At 36.5% G+C, this 16716-nt stretch overlaps 1 protein-coding gene across 4 annotated transcripts in view; it reads right to left on the bottom strand.

Moving 5' to 3' along the window:
* The window catches only part of PTPRQ (protein tyrosine phosphatase receptor type Q), a 291398-nt gene that overhangs the window by 199356 nt on the left and 75326 nt on the right, over positions 1–16716 (bottom strand). For all 4 annotated transcript variants that reach the window (XM_065934147.1, XM_065934148.1, XM_065934149.1 and 1 more), the window contains exons 25-27: positions 15510–15638; positions 11234–11380; positions 5132–5304 (exon numbers count right to left, since the gene is read on the bottom strand). In XM_065934147.1, the coding sequence (XP_065790219.1) occupies positions 5132–5304; positions 11234–11380; positions 15510–15638 (449 nt within the window). The remainder of the gene's footprint in view (positions 1–5131; positions 5305–11233; positions 11381–15509; positions 15639–16716) is intronic.

Below are 16716 nucleotides of genomic sequence, written 5' to 3'. Positions count from 1 at the left end.
GGATATTAAGCCTTAGGGAAACCATGACGATTATTTTCAAATGATAAAAAGTTAAATCACTGCATATTGTTATTACTGCTGGAGACACCAACATTTAAAGTTACTCTGTGTCAAGTACAGTGATAAATATTTTTATCCGTGTGATATCACTTGATTATATCCCAAAGAAAAAGATATTATCATTTCCATTTTACAGTCAGCTGTTCAAGTTCATAAAACTAGTCATAGAAGAGGTAGGACTGGAATACATTTCCCTGGTTGCGAATCCCAGCTACTCTAAGCTACCGTGTGGGTCTGGAGAGAAGAAATGGGATAAACTGGTAAACATTAGAGAACAAACACTTCAGTTCAAAACTGTTAAAGAACATGGTAGTTTCTTCTTTATGTTCTGGACCTATCATAGTGCCTGGAACTTTATAGTTACCTAAGAAATGCATGCCTTTGTGAGACCACAAAGAAGCATGATTTAAAGTTTATAGAATAGGAACTGATTACATGGTCGTGGATACCCTATTGTCAGAGTTGATCAAATATTTTAGCAGAGGCTGGATCTCCAATCATTTATTAGTCATGTGATTGATTACCTTCATATATAAACTTGGAAGTTGAAATAAAAGTCCTCAAACCCTGAGATTAAATTTTCAATGTTTTTTTTTTTAATCAAACACGTGTTTAAATAGTGAGAGTAAAATCCTATACATATTTCAGCATGCTTAAATAACTCCGGTCTATTAAGAAACAAACAAGTCATGAGAGGTCACTGGAAAAAATTTCAATAAGGGTGATGATATCAGATCAAACCTAGCACAGGATGATTATATTTTAATACTTTTTGAAAAGTGTCATCATCACAATGTATGCAGGTAGCTGATGAAGGATTTACAATGAAAATAATATTTTCCTGTCTGTAGCTTTCCAACTGCAAGTCTTACTCTCTAGAAACATTTTTTTGAGATTTTGAAATCAAGTCTTTCTTTTTAACTAAGATATAATCAACATATAACATCAAATTGCTTTCCAGTGTGCAACATAATGATTCAATATTTGTATATTTGTTGGAAGCAACACTTTTAATCATTTCTGTTCCAGTTCTTATGGTGTTACTTCTAAAATCACTAGATAATATGTTTTACTTTTTCGTTAAGGGTCACTTAGGCTTCCCTTGTGGCTCAGCTGGTAAAGAATCAGCCTGCACTGTGGGAGACCTGGGTTCAATCCCTCGGTTGGGAAGATCCCCTGGAGAAGGGAAAGGCTACCCACTCCAGTATTCTGGCCTGGAGAATCCATGGACTGTATAGTCCATGGTGTCGCAAAGAGTTACTTACTTTAGACAGTATCAATTGACTTTCTGCTACAAAAGAAAAGCATTAATTACTAAAATAGATGCATATTCATGTTCCAAGTCCATTCTCATTTTTTATTTACTTTTATAGTGTAAATGCATTAATACTTCAATCTGGATGGACTGTAACCCAGAGACTGCAGAGCATAGCCTCTCTCATGATCCTTCTACCATCCCTACCTCCTGCTGTTCATGCTTTTGTATAATCCCTTCCTCTTGCCTGGGAAGTGTGATTTTCATCCAACCAATGGACTGAGGGAAAGGCGATGGGATGTCACTACCATGGTTATATTATACAGACTGTCCTTGCTAGCTTGATGAAGGGAATGCCATGTTGGGAAAGTTCTGTGGCAAGAAACTGTGGGGGACCCCAATGAGCTGGAGCTAAGGATAGTCTCTAGTCAAAGGGTCAGCAAGGATCCAGGGCCCTCAGTTCTATAATCAAAAGGAAATTAAATCTGCCAAAAATCTAAGTCAGCCAAGAAGTAGATTCTTCCCCGGTTGAGCATCCATATGAGAACACAGGAAGGTAAGACCCTTAACAGCAGCCTTATGGGACCCTCAGCAGGGAACCTATACAAGCTGTCTGAATTCCTGACCCACAGAAACTGCGAGATGATAAATGTGAATTGTTTTAAGCTTGTGGAAAACCGTTATACAATGGAAAACTAGTGTAGTAAGCTAACAAAAATAGTCCAGGCAATCCTGAGCTAGAGTGAGGACACAAAAATGGAACACAGAGGTATGAAGGTTACACTTTGAACTGGCCTCAACACTGAGTAGCTATTAAATGCTAAGTATAACCAAAGTCAGAGGTAATTCCAAGATTCCAAGCCCTCACAAAGATAATGGTGCCATTATCCAAAAAGAAAGACATCAGACATATAAAAATGCCACAAAAGCCTCCCAAATGCTTCGACAATGACTTTCAGATCAGAGATCTGTGATGTGACCAATCCAAGGGGATAGGGAATTCTAAGGCTGTTATTTCCTATCTGAGTTTCAATTCAGTCTCTCTTCTGACCTTGTTATTGATCACTAAAACTATCAATTGCCCTTACAGACTTTCTCCTTCTGTCCCATTGGAAAACGAATAGGTCCCTATCACTGTCCCAGGATTTCTATCTACCTCTACCGTCTCCTCCTTCCAATCAAGAACCAAGTCCTATTGTCTCAAAAAAGATGCTTGTTCTGTTCTGTTTTATGGGGGTAGATGAGTTTAAATGTGATGCGTCCTGGCAGAACTTCACCACAAATGATTGTAATTAGGGATGCAGAGTGTCAGAAAAATCATCATGGAAAACACGTTGAAAGAGTCATGCAAATAGGAAGCAGTGACTGAATCTGTGAGGCTGTCAAAAGGAAGTGGCTGAAGACAGAACTCTCAGGAAGGAATTAGAAAGTAGTAAAAGAACTAGCTTTCTTAAGTATTCATTTGTCATAGTACAAGTCAAGCTTTTTTTGCAAAGTTTCAGTATATGCCAGTGGAGCGAGTACTAGGGAGAAAGTGGTTGTGTCAAAAGCTGGATAGTTGGAGGTAAAGGAATGAATTGTCAAGGACACAGGGAAGATGAGGACAGTTAAAAACATAGATCCGCCTTATTTGACATGTGGGAGGTCACTGGTAAATTCTAACAAGACTTCAAGGATTTCAAAAATTCTTAGGATGCGGTGTGGAGGCTATACTCTGAGAAGTTAAAGAGTGAATAGAAAATTCCTTATCCTACACCAAGGAAAAGGATCTACTAAGCCAGAGTTTTTTTCTGTTATCTCCTTTACTCCTCACCATACCCTTCAATATAAGGCAGGCATATAAGCTCTGCTTTAAAAATGAGGTCATGGGGTAAGGAAAAGGCAGAGACAGGACTAGAACTCTAGCTCATCTGGACTTAGAGCTTCCGCCACATGTGTCTCCCCACATCAGCCTCCTGAAAGGTAAACCAATCACACGGGAAAGCAGAAATATCAATAAGGGCCTGTCTAATGAAGAGATATGCAATCACAGAAATAAAGTATAATGTCTCCTTTTATTGCAACTGAAGGAAGCTAATATTGTGTCCCAGTGAGGGTGAAAGGTCCAATGCCATGATTAATAATGACAACAGCTCACAGTTATTCAGGTCACCAAACTCACCATACATCAAGTGGAGTTCTAAGCTCTTCACACATTAATCCATTAAATCCTCACTAACAACTCTGTGTTACACAGACTCTTAGAGTGCCTATCTTAAAAAGGAAACAAGTTCAGAGAGTTCAGGTCTACTCTTCCAAGGTTAAACCATCAGTAAGGGCAAAAGCAAGGTTTAAAACCCAGCATTCTGTCTCCTAGGTCCATGCACTTAAGCCCTCTGCTGTAAAACACACTAAGTGACCAAATTAAGAATATAAACCCAGATTTGTATATAGCAAAGCTCATGTTATCTCTATTATGTCACAGGGATTGTGGATCATGTCACAAGAAGTCTTTCCAGAATCTCTTAGTTTCAAGAGAAAAAGAGGTGTAGCCTATCACTCAATAGATATATCATGAGCAGAAGTGGGGGATCTGCCACACGATCCTAAAAAGTGAAGCATCTAATTTAAGGCCTTCTCAGCAGGAGCAGAGGGTTAAGTTTTTGCCCTGGGCCTGAGCTGTCGGCTAAAGTATCAGAGAAAGCACAACTCAGCATCTTTCACACAAGAGGAATGGAGTCCACATTGGACTAAACTATAACCCTGGGCCAGAGGTCAAGCAACTTGTACTAATGAGTCCTGGTTGGCCAGAATGCATTAAGCACACAGTAAGGTAACTTTTAGGTAGGTGTCAGAAATGGAGGAAGTCTGGGACTAGGAATAGAATGGACAATGTTCGTGGAGAAAAACAAGAGCACAGCTAGAAGTGATGATTCTGGACCAAACACATGGAACCTAACTGCTGAATAACCAGCAGGCAGGGCCTCCAAGTTGCAGTGTGTGGTACACTCACTGTTCTTAAATAGATATATTTTTCACGAGCCCCAGGAACCACCAATATTTGGATACAATCAGTCTAAAGTCTTAGAAGGATTTCCCAGGTGAACAGCTGGCTGGATGAGGTGAATGAAGACGGTGAAGGAAAAATTAGTGCTGCCTGTATTGGGTTGGCAAAAATGTTCTTTTGGATTTTTCCATAGCGTCTTACAGAAAATCCTGAACAAACTTTTTGGCGAACACAACACTTTCAAATAGAAACAAAGGGGGAAAAGAAGGCTTCCAGTGTGACTAAAAGCAAACACTGTCCTCTTATTTTATATTTATGATGATTTCATCTCTTTTATTTGATTTCTTTAGTCAAATGTATATTGCTTATTTTTAAACGAGGTAGCTTTGAGAAATCTGGCTTCCTAAGACTAATGAGGACAAAACCATTTGTCAACAGCAATTACTAAAGTTATTGTGCCTTTCTTTGGCAACTATTCCAAATTGCAAGCACAACCTTAGGAGGAGTATTTAAATCTTAACAGGAGCTTCCAAACAATTCATTAACTTTATTACCATAATAATATTCACTTATGGAAGTACCTTTAGTCCTGCTTAATTGCCCAATTAACATTTTTCATATGCTGAAAAAGAATAATAGCACCTAACTAATAATAAATGTCTTGAAATGAAATATGATGAGCTAGATTATCAGCATAGCTAAATTTACTTCACTTTGTACTTTGAAGCTTCTCAAATATTTTATGTTTCCATGTTGGCAAATCTCCCAAGTTATGTGGGCCAAAACCAGGTAAAAAGGGCTCAACAAAATAAGAAATTCAAGTGCAGTACCTCATCTTTTCCAATGAGCAGAGTATCTTCTAAAAGCACTCTTGTCTCAGAAACTAATACTTTCACTCGATATTGATTAATGATTCCATTTGGTTGTCGTGGTTTCTTCCAAGTAATTCTTATTTCTGTGGCTTCTACTTCTGCAACCTGCAAATCAAATACTGCACCTGGAACTAAAAAAGAGAAGAAGAGGAGGGAACTTTAAAAATACATTCTCAAATTTCTAAAAATTCCTGAAGTCAGTTCATGACTGAAGACATATAAGCAATTCTATTAGAAAACAGACTAAAACAATTTAGTAATTTATTAACAATTGGATTTGTATCAGATCCTTTAAAAACACAGATAGCTAATGTTAAATTTCTATACATTGTTCTCCACATGTACACAAGAAATAGAGTAACATGGAATAATTTTCCCAAATCAAAATCATAATGTTTGTTCAGAACAAATTAATTTATAAAAATAACTTTTCAGGGAAAGTTGTTTATGACTGATGAATTCCCAGTAGAAATCTTGAAGGTTTTACAAAAATTAAAACATACCAAAAGATAATATGTGGAATATTCTGAATGCAATTACATGTAGCTGGTATACTTTATTAGGGAATTTTTAATTTATGTTTGAAAAATTAATTGATTTTTGTCTGCTGATTTTATAAATTATGTGAATCTCAAATTTCAGACGGCCTTATTCTTTGAAATAGTAAAGAAAAAGAAGGAAAAACAATTGGTTTTAGATAAGGCACCAAGTACTTAAATTCCGGTTAGAAAGTCACCAAGTGGTGATCATTTTGTAATGTATAAAAGCATCAAATTACTAAATAAATACATAAAATAAATGTATGTATGTCAAGAGCAACTACTAGGAAACCTCCCAGTACAATAGGACTAATCAACCAAGAAAAATTCTACCCTGGCCACTTGTCCACTTTTAGTTTATATTTCATTGTGTGATTATAAATAGCCAATTCCTCCCTCCACATTTAGCCTCCTTATCTATTAAATGGGTGTCATTAAATCCCTTCTATCACTATACAAGATTACAATAAGGAATAAGTGATTCAAAAGACTTTATAACATGTTGGCTGAAGAAAGAGAAAATATGACACAAAAATACTATTCTTTATGATTAGGATGTGGTCAAACATTAATTTTATTTCACTAAGGTAAAATATTTCACAGATTTAGCAAACTCCAGTTGGAAGAAAGACATATTAAGGGTAAAAACAAATGAAGAATGACTCTATCTTTTTTAAGATAACAGAAAGAAATTTATGTCATAACTCTCCAAAATATTATTTATAATTAATGAACCTAATCAAGCTTAAGTTAAACATGAATTAGCATAATCATGTAGTATTTCATCTTAGAGATTAACAGTTGGGTTTTTTAATCTCTATAATCAGTACAAATAAAAAATCTCCTTAGATATTTTAATAAACATTTCTAAATGTTTGTTGACTAGTGAATGACTAGATAGCTGAACTCTGGATTAGAAGCCTATTATTTGATTATTGCAGTCAAGTCTCCAGAATCCAGTATGGGTAAAACGTGTGCTCAAAATTAAGAGATAAATGTAACATGGGTACACTTATAACTTGTCAATTCTTTCAATCTCCTTTTCTAAAAACATTTCGGTGTATCTCTATACAGAAGGGTAATTCTTTACCTTGATTTCCCCACAGGAATTTTAATCTGAAGGAAAAACAATTTAATTTTTGAAAGATGGAGGACGCGTTCTAAACTAGAACCCCACAACAAATGATTTATTCATTTGTCATTCAACAGACTGAGGACTCATCATATGTTCACTGTTGTAGGCACTGAAGGATAGAGGGAGGAAAAAGACAGATAAAAAGCCTTCGCACAGGTCACCTCTTATGTAAGTTTTATTTCATTATCATACATTGTTGCTAAGCTTATGTTTTTTTCATATTTATCATATTTACATCATTCAAGAGTAGAGAACCTTTCCAATTAACCACAGAGTATGAAAACAACATAGCTATTTAAATGGCAAAGCTCCATTCCAACTTTCTTTGACATTTTTGGGGTTGCTATGTAGATGAAGTCTTAGTCAGTACTGCATGATATAAATCAAAGAAGAGATCTGACATTTTCCCATCTAATTTGAACTCATGTAGAATCTCAATTGAAGAAACCAGTTTAATAACTACATTGATCAGAGTCATCAGATAACTAAACCCTACCTACTATAAAATAACTGAAATGGTCAGTACCATCTGATGCAACAAAAATTACCCACTACAGTATATTTAAATTGAACTGTCTCTTATTCTGTTAGCCAAACCTAAAAATACTAGACATTGTTTATCTTATAATTTACATTTTTCAATATAACTTAATAAGTATTGCCCCATAACACTAATGCCTAAAAATCACAATCCAAAGTTAAGTGGTTCTCTATTACCCTAAAAATGTACCCCAAACTTGTGTAAGAACAACTGTAAGGCTGTCTCTTTTTTATAAAAGAAGAAAAAAATTAGGGGATAAAGGAAATGAAGGAGACAGCATTGTATCTTGTCTTTGGAAAGACACTCGATATGTTACCCCACAAATTCTTATGGGGAAACCTGAGAAGTGTGGATTAGATCAAACTCCTTTAATATTGATACCAAATTAACTAAAGAAAATCAAACACACAAGGCAATTATTCATGGTTCAGCATTAATTCTGAAGGTGTTATCTATGAGGATGACCTATGAATCATTCTCAGGTCAATACATCTATAAATTTTACTAATAAATAAGAAACAGAGTATACATATAATCGGTAAAAAAAAAAAAATTCCAAATGATTAGGAGTATACCTGTGGCTTATTTATGTTGATGTACGGCAAAAACCATCTCAATTTTATAAAGTAATTATCCTCCAATTAAAAAAAAAAAAAACTCCTAGAAAACAATGGAGACAAATGGCACTGGGGTAAAGAAAATACATTCAAATAATTTTTGCCCTTATCTAGCAAATCAAACTTCCATTGGAAGTGAAATTTGTAAAAATCTACTGAATCTGAAAATATGAAAAATAAAAATCATGGAGAATCCTTAAAAATACAGTGTTGACAGTTTCTAAGTGATCTCCCTATAAAGATGTTACTATAATTTGCAGAAAATAGCAAATTGAAATTACTGAGGACAAGTCTTCACTTCAATAGTCTATTTATGGGGGAGCAAAGATGGATTTCAATACCTTTTTTGCTTTTAAGATATGATGTAAACTTCCTTAAAAGATATTTGACACTAGTCATAGAGAAGTTTTAGGGGATTTTGAAGCAGCAAAATTTACTTAAGGTTTTTTTAACCCACGTAAAAATAACAAGCAAAAATCTGTTGTCAATGCTATATTCAGCAGATTGTTTCATTTTGGAATGGCAACTATGATATTTTGTAACATTGGAGATTATTATAATTTTTTAAAAAACCATCTCTTTTTCATGCCTAAGTAGAAATCTACTCAGTAAAATATTAAGGGATATGCAGGAACATTATGAAAAACACAGGGCAACTGCTTTCACAACATCATGTTGATTTTCTTTGATAGATAATAGACTATATCATTCTCAGTATTAATGAAATCAGCCCCGTTATAATGTGACAACATGTATTTTCTAAACAAAATCAATTCAATATTTTTCTATGACTATCTGGAGATTTGTTAGAACCTTGATTGTTTTAAAATATATTAATTTAAAATCTGGCCCAAATTGATTCCCTAATTAGACTATTATTTTTTAAATATGAAGAAGAAAATTGAGTAATCAGAATACAAAGAACCGTTATATTAATGAATAAAAAGAATACTAGAAAGTTAAAGTATCAATTTTAATTTAAAGTGTGTATGTTCTAATGAGTTATTTGATTGTTCTCATATAGCTTAAAGATTCTTTTATGGCAAATCTTTAATCAGTGGGACCAAGATTAATTAGTGTGTCCGAGCATACATTCATGCATTTGCCCCAGTATTTCACTGAGACCCCTTTGGCTGAACTGTTCCTTGGGAACTGCACAGCGGAAGCAGGCAGGCAGAGGAAAGAACCAGCCCTGCTTGCCCTTCCAGCAGCGAAGCCACCTTAGTTTCCAGGGATTTCTGACAGCCACTTGGATGTGGTGAGCAGGTGATGAGTAATTCAGGAGGCAGTAAGACAAAACTGAGGTAAATCACTGGGTATACGGGGCAAAGAGAGTCATCTATTCAAAATAACTTGGCATCAAAAACAAGCCCATGTGAAGTACATTGAACAATGTCCTTAAATATTCTATTTATTATTTTGTCAATTAAAAAACAAGGACATAAAGAAAGGGAAATAAATGTTTAAGTGATATCCTAAATAAAACGGAATTGTATGTGGCAGTGTATTATCTGGGCTTGCCTGGTGACTCAGACGGTAAAGAATCTGCCTGCAATTCAGGAGACTCAGGTTCAATCTCTGGGTCAGGAAGATCCCCTGGAGAAAGGAATGGCAACCCACTCCAGTATTCTTGCCTGGGAAATCCTAAGGACACAGGAGCCTGGTGGGTTACAGTCCTTGGGGTTGCATAGAATCGGACATGACTTGACACCTAACACACACACACACACACACACACATTATATTATCTAGTTCCCTGTTTTGGTCAAATGCTGTAGGTCAAGAATGATGACAATAAACCAGTTATCTTAAATTGTGGACTCAGTTTAGGAGCCCCCAAAATCAGTTTGATTTAAGATTGAATTTATTTAATTGTACAACATGAGAATAGAAATTGGTCAGTTGGGTTGGTTGAGAAAAGACCAGATTCAAGGGCTCTAAGTCTGATAAAGGCCACGTTGCTGGCATGTTGTGTTTGGCAGGCATACATAAATCTGTCTAGATTTCTTGAAAATCCTTAAGAGCAGGTTTAGGTAGAAGTAAGAGAAATTTCAGGTCTAAGGGAGAAGACATACATGCTAAGATTCTTCTGATATAAATGCAAAAGAGAAATTTTGGTATAAAAAAATAAAAACACTTTGCTTATGAGGATGCTTCTGTTTAATCTGTGTATCGAAACCATGTACACATTACTATTTTCATTTGAAATTGATATAAATTTTACACCCTTTCAATAGCAAAATATTCTCAAGGGTCATTCTTTGAAATGGGGGAGAAGTACAAAATTCCCTAATAGTTGCTGCCCTCTCATGGACAAACACTTGAATGATTTATCTGATGAAGGTATGCCCAACCTTGTTTGTGTGTGTTTATGCATGTGCTCAAGTGCACACGTGTGTTTAACTCACAACTTACTGAATGTTAGCTATCACACAAACAAAACCTGTTTTACAAGTGTTCGTGTGATCATAAAAAAAAAAAAAATTGTTGAATTCTCCTAAATAAGTACAATATATAAAGGCAATGAGCAAATTTGGTGTGGGCCCAGAAAACAGGTTGTGAAATGGCCTGGTAACATTTTTTAAACGCTACAGTTAGCCTTAGACTGTGGTATCTAACACATACAAATAACAAGTTTCTTCAGGAGATATTTGGAAAATAATTTCAGTCTATTCTGGTAAATTTATATTATGCCCCTTCCAGGAATCCTCAATTGCTTAGAATATCCTTTTGATTATAAATAGCATCACCAACTCAACAGAAATGAATTTGAGCAAACTCCGGGAGACAGTGAAGGACAGAGAAACTGCAGGCCATGGGGTTGCAAAGAGTTGGACGCGATTAGTGGCTGAGCGACAACAACACCATAGGCACTGTGGGATTTCTCTGAACATCACTTTGTGGAAAAACAGAATATACAATAAATAATGGGGTTTAAACCATGTTAAATGTATTTAGTCTTGAGATTTTGCCAGTAGCATTCATTGTGAAGATGCAGGCTGACACAGCGTGTATGTTTGCTGTAACGTTCACTTGATCTTTGGTCCCTCTTATCATCAAGCCTGCTATGGGTTTAGTGTTCTGAGGAACACATGTTCAGAATGTACTAGGTAGTCATCTGATAAGGAAATAACAAGAATTAGATAAATATCAACCAAATAGTTTCTAATACAATGTTTAACTGATTCAATAAAGTTCTTGTTCACACACTAGAGGAGATGTTCTTACCTTCTGGAGGAGTGAATACTGAAATGTTTGACTTAGGTCCAATCCCTGCACTGGTTTCAGCCGCAACATAAACGTCATATGCCGTAAATGGTGTTAGATTAGTGAACGCAAACTTAAGGTCCTTAGTGCTATTATCTAAAATCCGACCTACAAAAAGCAAAACATTACTGTGGATTATGTATTCTTCAAGCATGTAATCATTCTTACATTAAGTATAGAGTAATTAACTATGGTGTTGGAGAAGACTCTTGAGAGTCCCTTGGACTACAAGAAGATTCAACCAGTTCATCCTAAAGGAGATCAGTCCTGGGTGTTCATTGGAAGCACTGATGTTGAAGCTGAAGGTCCAACACTTTGGCCACCTCATGAGAAGAGTTGACTCACTGGAAAAGACCCTGATGCTGGGAGGGATTGGGGGCAGGAGGAGAGGGGGACGACAGAGGATGAGATGGCTGGATGGCATCACCGACTCAATGGACATGAGTTTGAGTCAACTCCGGGAGTTGGTGATGGACAGGGAGGTCTGGCGTGCTGCGATTCATGGGGTCGCAAAGAGTCGGACACAACTGAGCAACTGAACTGAACTGAATTAGTGTTAACCTATGCACTGACATTCACTATTACAATTTAAAAAGTGAATATATGTTAAACATTTAGCTTAGAATTGCACTTGTGTCAATTTAACCAAGATGGAAAAAAAAAAACATAGAAATGTTTCATGCTTAAAATTACTTTTATATTAATATAAAGCCCTATTGAACTGTCATGGGTTGTTTTTGGCATATTTTAAAGGAATGCGTTAGGTTTTACCAATATAAAAACAGTGACAGTGTTTCATACTCAAATTCAATTAAAATGCTAAATCTTCTATCTTTTATAAAAAGATACATTTAGAAATGTCCTATAGTTTAGTTACTGAGCAAAATTTCTTAACTGGGCCATCATCAAAATTCCTTAAATCCTCAATTTCTGAATAGCTCTTTCCCCTTCTTACTGTAACTGAAACCTAGCTCTCCCCAAGACCATTGCTTCTGTTCCCTGAAGGTCTTCCTCAAGGTGGGTGATAGGTTACTTTTTCCCCAGAGCCCTCAAGTGACTAGGTGGTCAGATGTGATACATGTTCTCTTTGCTCCTCCTGGCCCTGTCTGAGAATATTCTAGCTCCCTGCTTGGAAAACTCCACAGCTTTAGCTCTCCTGCCACCAGTGCATTCACTGACTCTCATTGTTCTAGTGACCTTTGCACCCCAGCATCACTCACTCTCACTCTGGATGGTTCAGCTCCCGCTCCAGTGTCACTGTCTTCAATGCTGCCCTGTGAATGGCGGTGCTAACAGTAAAGAACCCACCTGCCAGTGCAGGAGACTTAAAGAGACACAGATCCGATTCCTGGGTTGGGAAGATGTCCTGGAGAATGGCATGGCAACCCACTCCAGTGTACCTGTCTGGAGAATCCTTTGGACAGAGGAGCCTGGAGGGCTACAGTCCATAGAGTTGCAAAGAGTAGGACACAGCTGAAGTGACTAAGCACGTATACACGCCATATGAATTTGTGGTAATTTTTATATTCCTAGAGATCATCCTTAAAACACTCCAAGCTCTCCTTAAATAATCTAGTCCCACACTAGATCTCAGTCACTCCTTCACCATTATAACAGACATCCCTATTAGCAGTAACTGTAAATCCTCCATTATCTCAATTCCATGCAGCTGTCTCTGCTCTCACTTTCTGTCTCCTGATCACTGCTCTAGAAGCCAAAACAAACTGATCTTACCACTACTTTTGTTAGGTTCCTCACCACTGAACGTCCACCTTTCATCCAGCCTCAGTGACACTGCCAGTAATAGTCACTGCTTTACATTAAGTTGAAGGGAGTTGGAGAAAAATACAAATCCATTCTGATATCACTTTGTTCATTACCACACTTCAAATGAGCCCTAAATGGTGCTCAACACCTGACTTAACTTCAGTAGTACAGTCACTCTTTACTTTTTGAGAGGAATATTTACATTTTTCCTTCCCAATTGATGGTACTACTTCTCATTAAACTGGAAAAACTAATCATTCAGAAGACATATGCCACATACACCCACCAACACAACCATGTATTTACAGCATCTACACCCATAGATTCTGCCTTACAAACTGTTAAAAATCTAGATGGTTTATCCTTTATATCTCAAGCTAATTCCTACATTTTCTACCTAAACAAAGACATCTTTCCAATAATTCTTGCCTTTCTTATATCATTGATTTAGTCTTTTTTCTTTATTCCCGTCAGCAAGCAAACATGCTTCATTTGTTCCCTCTGAAAGGAAGACCTGTTAACTCTGCTCACCCCCCACCCCTCTACCCACTTCCATTCACTGCTTCACTTTGCAACAAAATTCAAGAGTTGTCTATTACCCACTGCTTCAATGGTCTTCTCTTGCTCTCTCTCCGATCAGGCATTCACCCCACATACTCCATCATAACTGCTCTAGTTAAGATGGCTAATGACTTCCACGTTGCTAAAGTCAATAATTAGTAGATACATCTCGACTTTTTAGCCTCACAGATGAAAGAGTACCTTGTCGAAATTTTGGAAAATGATACCAAATAGAAGAGGTGTGTCTGGGTATCCATGTATGTCTGTGTATTGAACAGGGAGGGGAGAAAAGGACTATATTTTTAGATCTGAAAACATTTCAGAACTTTAGGAGCTTAATACTGTATATTGTCACTCTGCTTATTTAACTTATATGCACAGTACATCATGCAAAATGCTGGGCTGGATGAAGCACAAGCTGGAATCAAGATTGCTGGGAGAAATATCAATAACCTCAGATATACAGATGACACCACCCTTATGACAGAAAGTGAAGAGGAACTAAAGAGCCTCTTGATAAAGTGAAAGAAGAGAGTGAAAAGGCTCAATTAAAACTCAACACTAAAAAAACTAAGATCATGGCATCCAGTCCCATCACTTTATGGCAAATAGATAGGAAAACAATGGAAAAAGTGACAGACTTTATTTTCTTGGGCTCCAAAATCACTGCAGATGGTGACTGCAGCCATGAAATTAAAAGATGCTTACTCCTTGGAAGAAAAGCTAAGACAAGCCCAGAAGGCATATTGAAAAGCAACACTTTGCCAACAAAGGTCCATCTAGTCAAAGCTATGGTCTTTCCAGTAGTCATGTATGGATGTGAGAGTTGGACCATAAAGAAAGCTGAGGGCCGAAGAATGGATACCTTTGAACTGTGGTGTTGGAAAGACTCTTGAGAGTCCCTTAGACTGCAAGGAGATCCAACTAGTTCATCCTAAAGGAAATCAGTCCTGAATATTCATTGGAAGGACTGATACTGAAGGTCAAGCTCCAATAGTTTGGCCACCTGATGCTGGGAAAGGTTGAAGAAGCGGGGAGAAGGGGACGACAGAGGATGAGATGTTTGGATGGCATCACTGACTCAATGGACATGAGTTTGAGTAAACTCATGAGTTGGTGATGGACAGGGAGGCCTGGTGTGCTGCAGTCCATGGGGTCACAAAGAGTCAGACACAACTGAGTGACTGAACTGAACTGAAGGTACTCAGGGATGAGAAATAAAGGTTACCCATGTGATTCATACAGATTCCTAGAAATTTCAAAATGATTAATTTGAACCTTTGTCTATTTTTCCATTCCTTCAAATAAATGGCAATATGTGCATTTATGTTATTTCATTACTAGTTGAAATAAATTTCTTTCATTGAATCATAGAATCTTGGATTAAGAATTATAGAGCTTACTTAACTTCCACTAGCATAGTTTCTGAAGTCCTCAAAATATCTGACAAATAGATGTCCAGCTCTTGCTTCTTCATAAAGATGTAACCTCACTACACTATAAAGTTGCTCATATTATTTTTAGAGACCTCCAATTAATTGAAATGCCTTCTTTGTTCTAAGCAGAAATCTGATTTAATATAGCTGGAGCCCATTTTTCTTCAAAAATACATTTGCAATCAGAGCAAGTCAAGGTCCTCCTGATCAAATATTTGAAAAAATGTTATCTCCTCTAATGTTTCTTTTCTTGAGGGATTCTCTCATTCTTTCAGCTCTTTGTCATGAAATACAAAACATGGACAAGGCTTTACCATCCTTATTTATGGCTTTAAACAAAAAGTTTTAAGAGTTTCAACATTGGTAAGGGTCTTTTAAAAACAGTCCAGTACTTTTTAAAAAGTTTGAAAATAGTAAAATATTTTATACATTTCTTACTCCAAAAGATAAACATAAAATTGATTAAGACCTACCTGATGGTCCACATAATTCAACTCTGTAACTAAATTTTCCTGTTACTACAGTTGGTGGGTCCCATGATATTGCAAAGGCCTTCCCTGTAATGTTGCCGGTTATACAGTTTTGTGGTGGTCCTTCAGGCACTAAAATTATTATAGAAAAAAATGGATTGAAAGCACCTTATTAAATACATGAAATACAAAATCAGAAAAAAAATAAAATATCACACAGCAAGGTATTTTTTCAACTTAAAGAAAAAATAGGCTATAATTGAAGAATGTGAATAAATGGTGGATCATTAAACTCCTAATTTGCAACCATTGCTATTTTTATTTAATGTTGTACATGACTGCATAGGGTGTTTCATTCCTATGCAGTTCTTTGTAGAGTTACATTGTCCTGAAGCATATATATTAATATGCATTGCACTCAACAAGCCCTGAGCATCTGGCTTGATAAACACTCTCCCTCTGTTGTACACGGGTGGAAGGGCCAAAGTAGTAACTCAACCTTCAGAATCTACTGGCAATAGTTTTACTTTTTCTCTCAACATTTGATTTGCTTCTGAGAGGAAATTTATAACCTATATTCTAATGTAATCTTGGTGACATAAAAATAATAATGATGTTTAAAAGTCTGTTTTTCATTTGTTGCTGTTCAGTCGCTCAGTCATATCTGACTCTTTGCAACCCCATGGACTGCACCACACCAGGCTTTCTTGTCCTTCACTATCTCCCGCAGTTTGCTCAAACTCATGTCCATTGGGGTCTGTTTTTCATACATGTATCTGCTGCTGCTGCTGCTAAGTCGCTTCAGTCATTTCCGACTCTGTGCGACCCCATAGACGGCAGCCCACTGGGATTCCGCCTCCCTGGGATTCTCCAGGCAAGAACACTGGAGTGGGTTGCCATTTCCTTCTCCCCATACATGTATCGAATATTTTAAAAAAATCTTTAATTGAAACAAAACATTCCAAATATTTTTTAAAACAAACCTGTCAACCAAATTTCACTTTGTGTGACTCTCATGAAATTATTTTTTTCCTAATAAGAAGTAAGGAGTATGGAAGAGGAAATGGCCTTATTCTGAGATTTTTATTTAAGTCAAGGTAAAAAACCTTCACACTTATGTGTAATGAAATGATAAGATTTAACACCTAAGTCATCAGGAAAAATACTATGCTTTAGTAAAATTACCCTACCAGGAATAATGCCCAGCAAT

This window comes from Muntiacus reevesi, chromosome 4 (assembly GCF_963930625.1).
Source record: "Muntiacus reevesi chromosome 4, mMunRee1.1, whole genome shotgun sequence".
NCBI lineage: Eukaryota > Metazoa > Chordata > Mammalia > Artiodactyla > Cervidae > Muntiacus > Muntiacus reevesi.
This window is presented reverse-complemented; position numbering and strand designations above follow the sequence as displayed.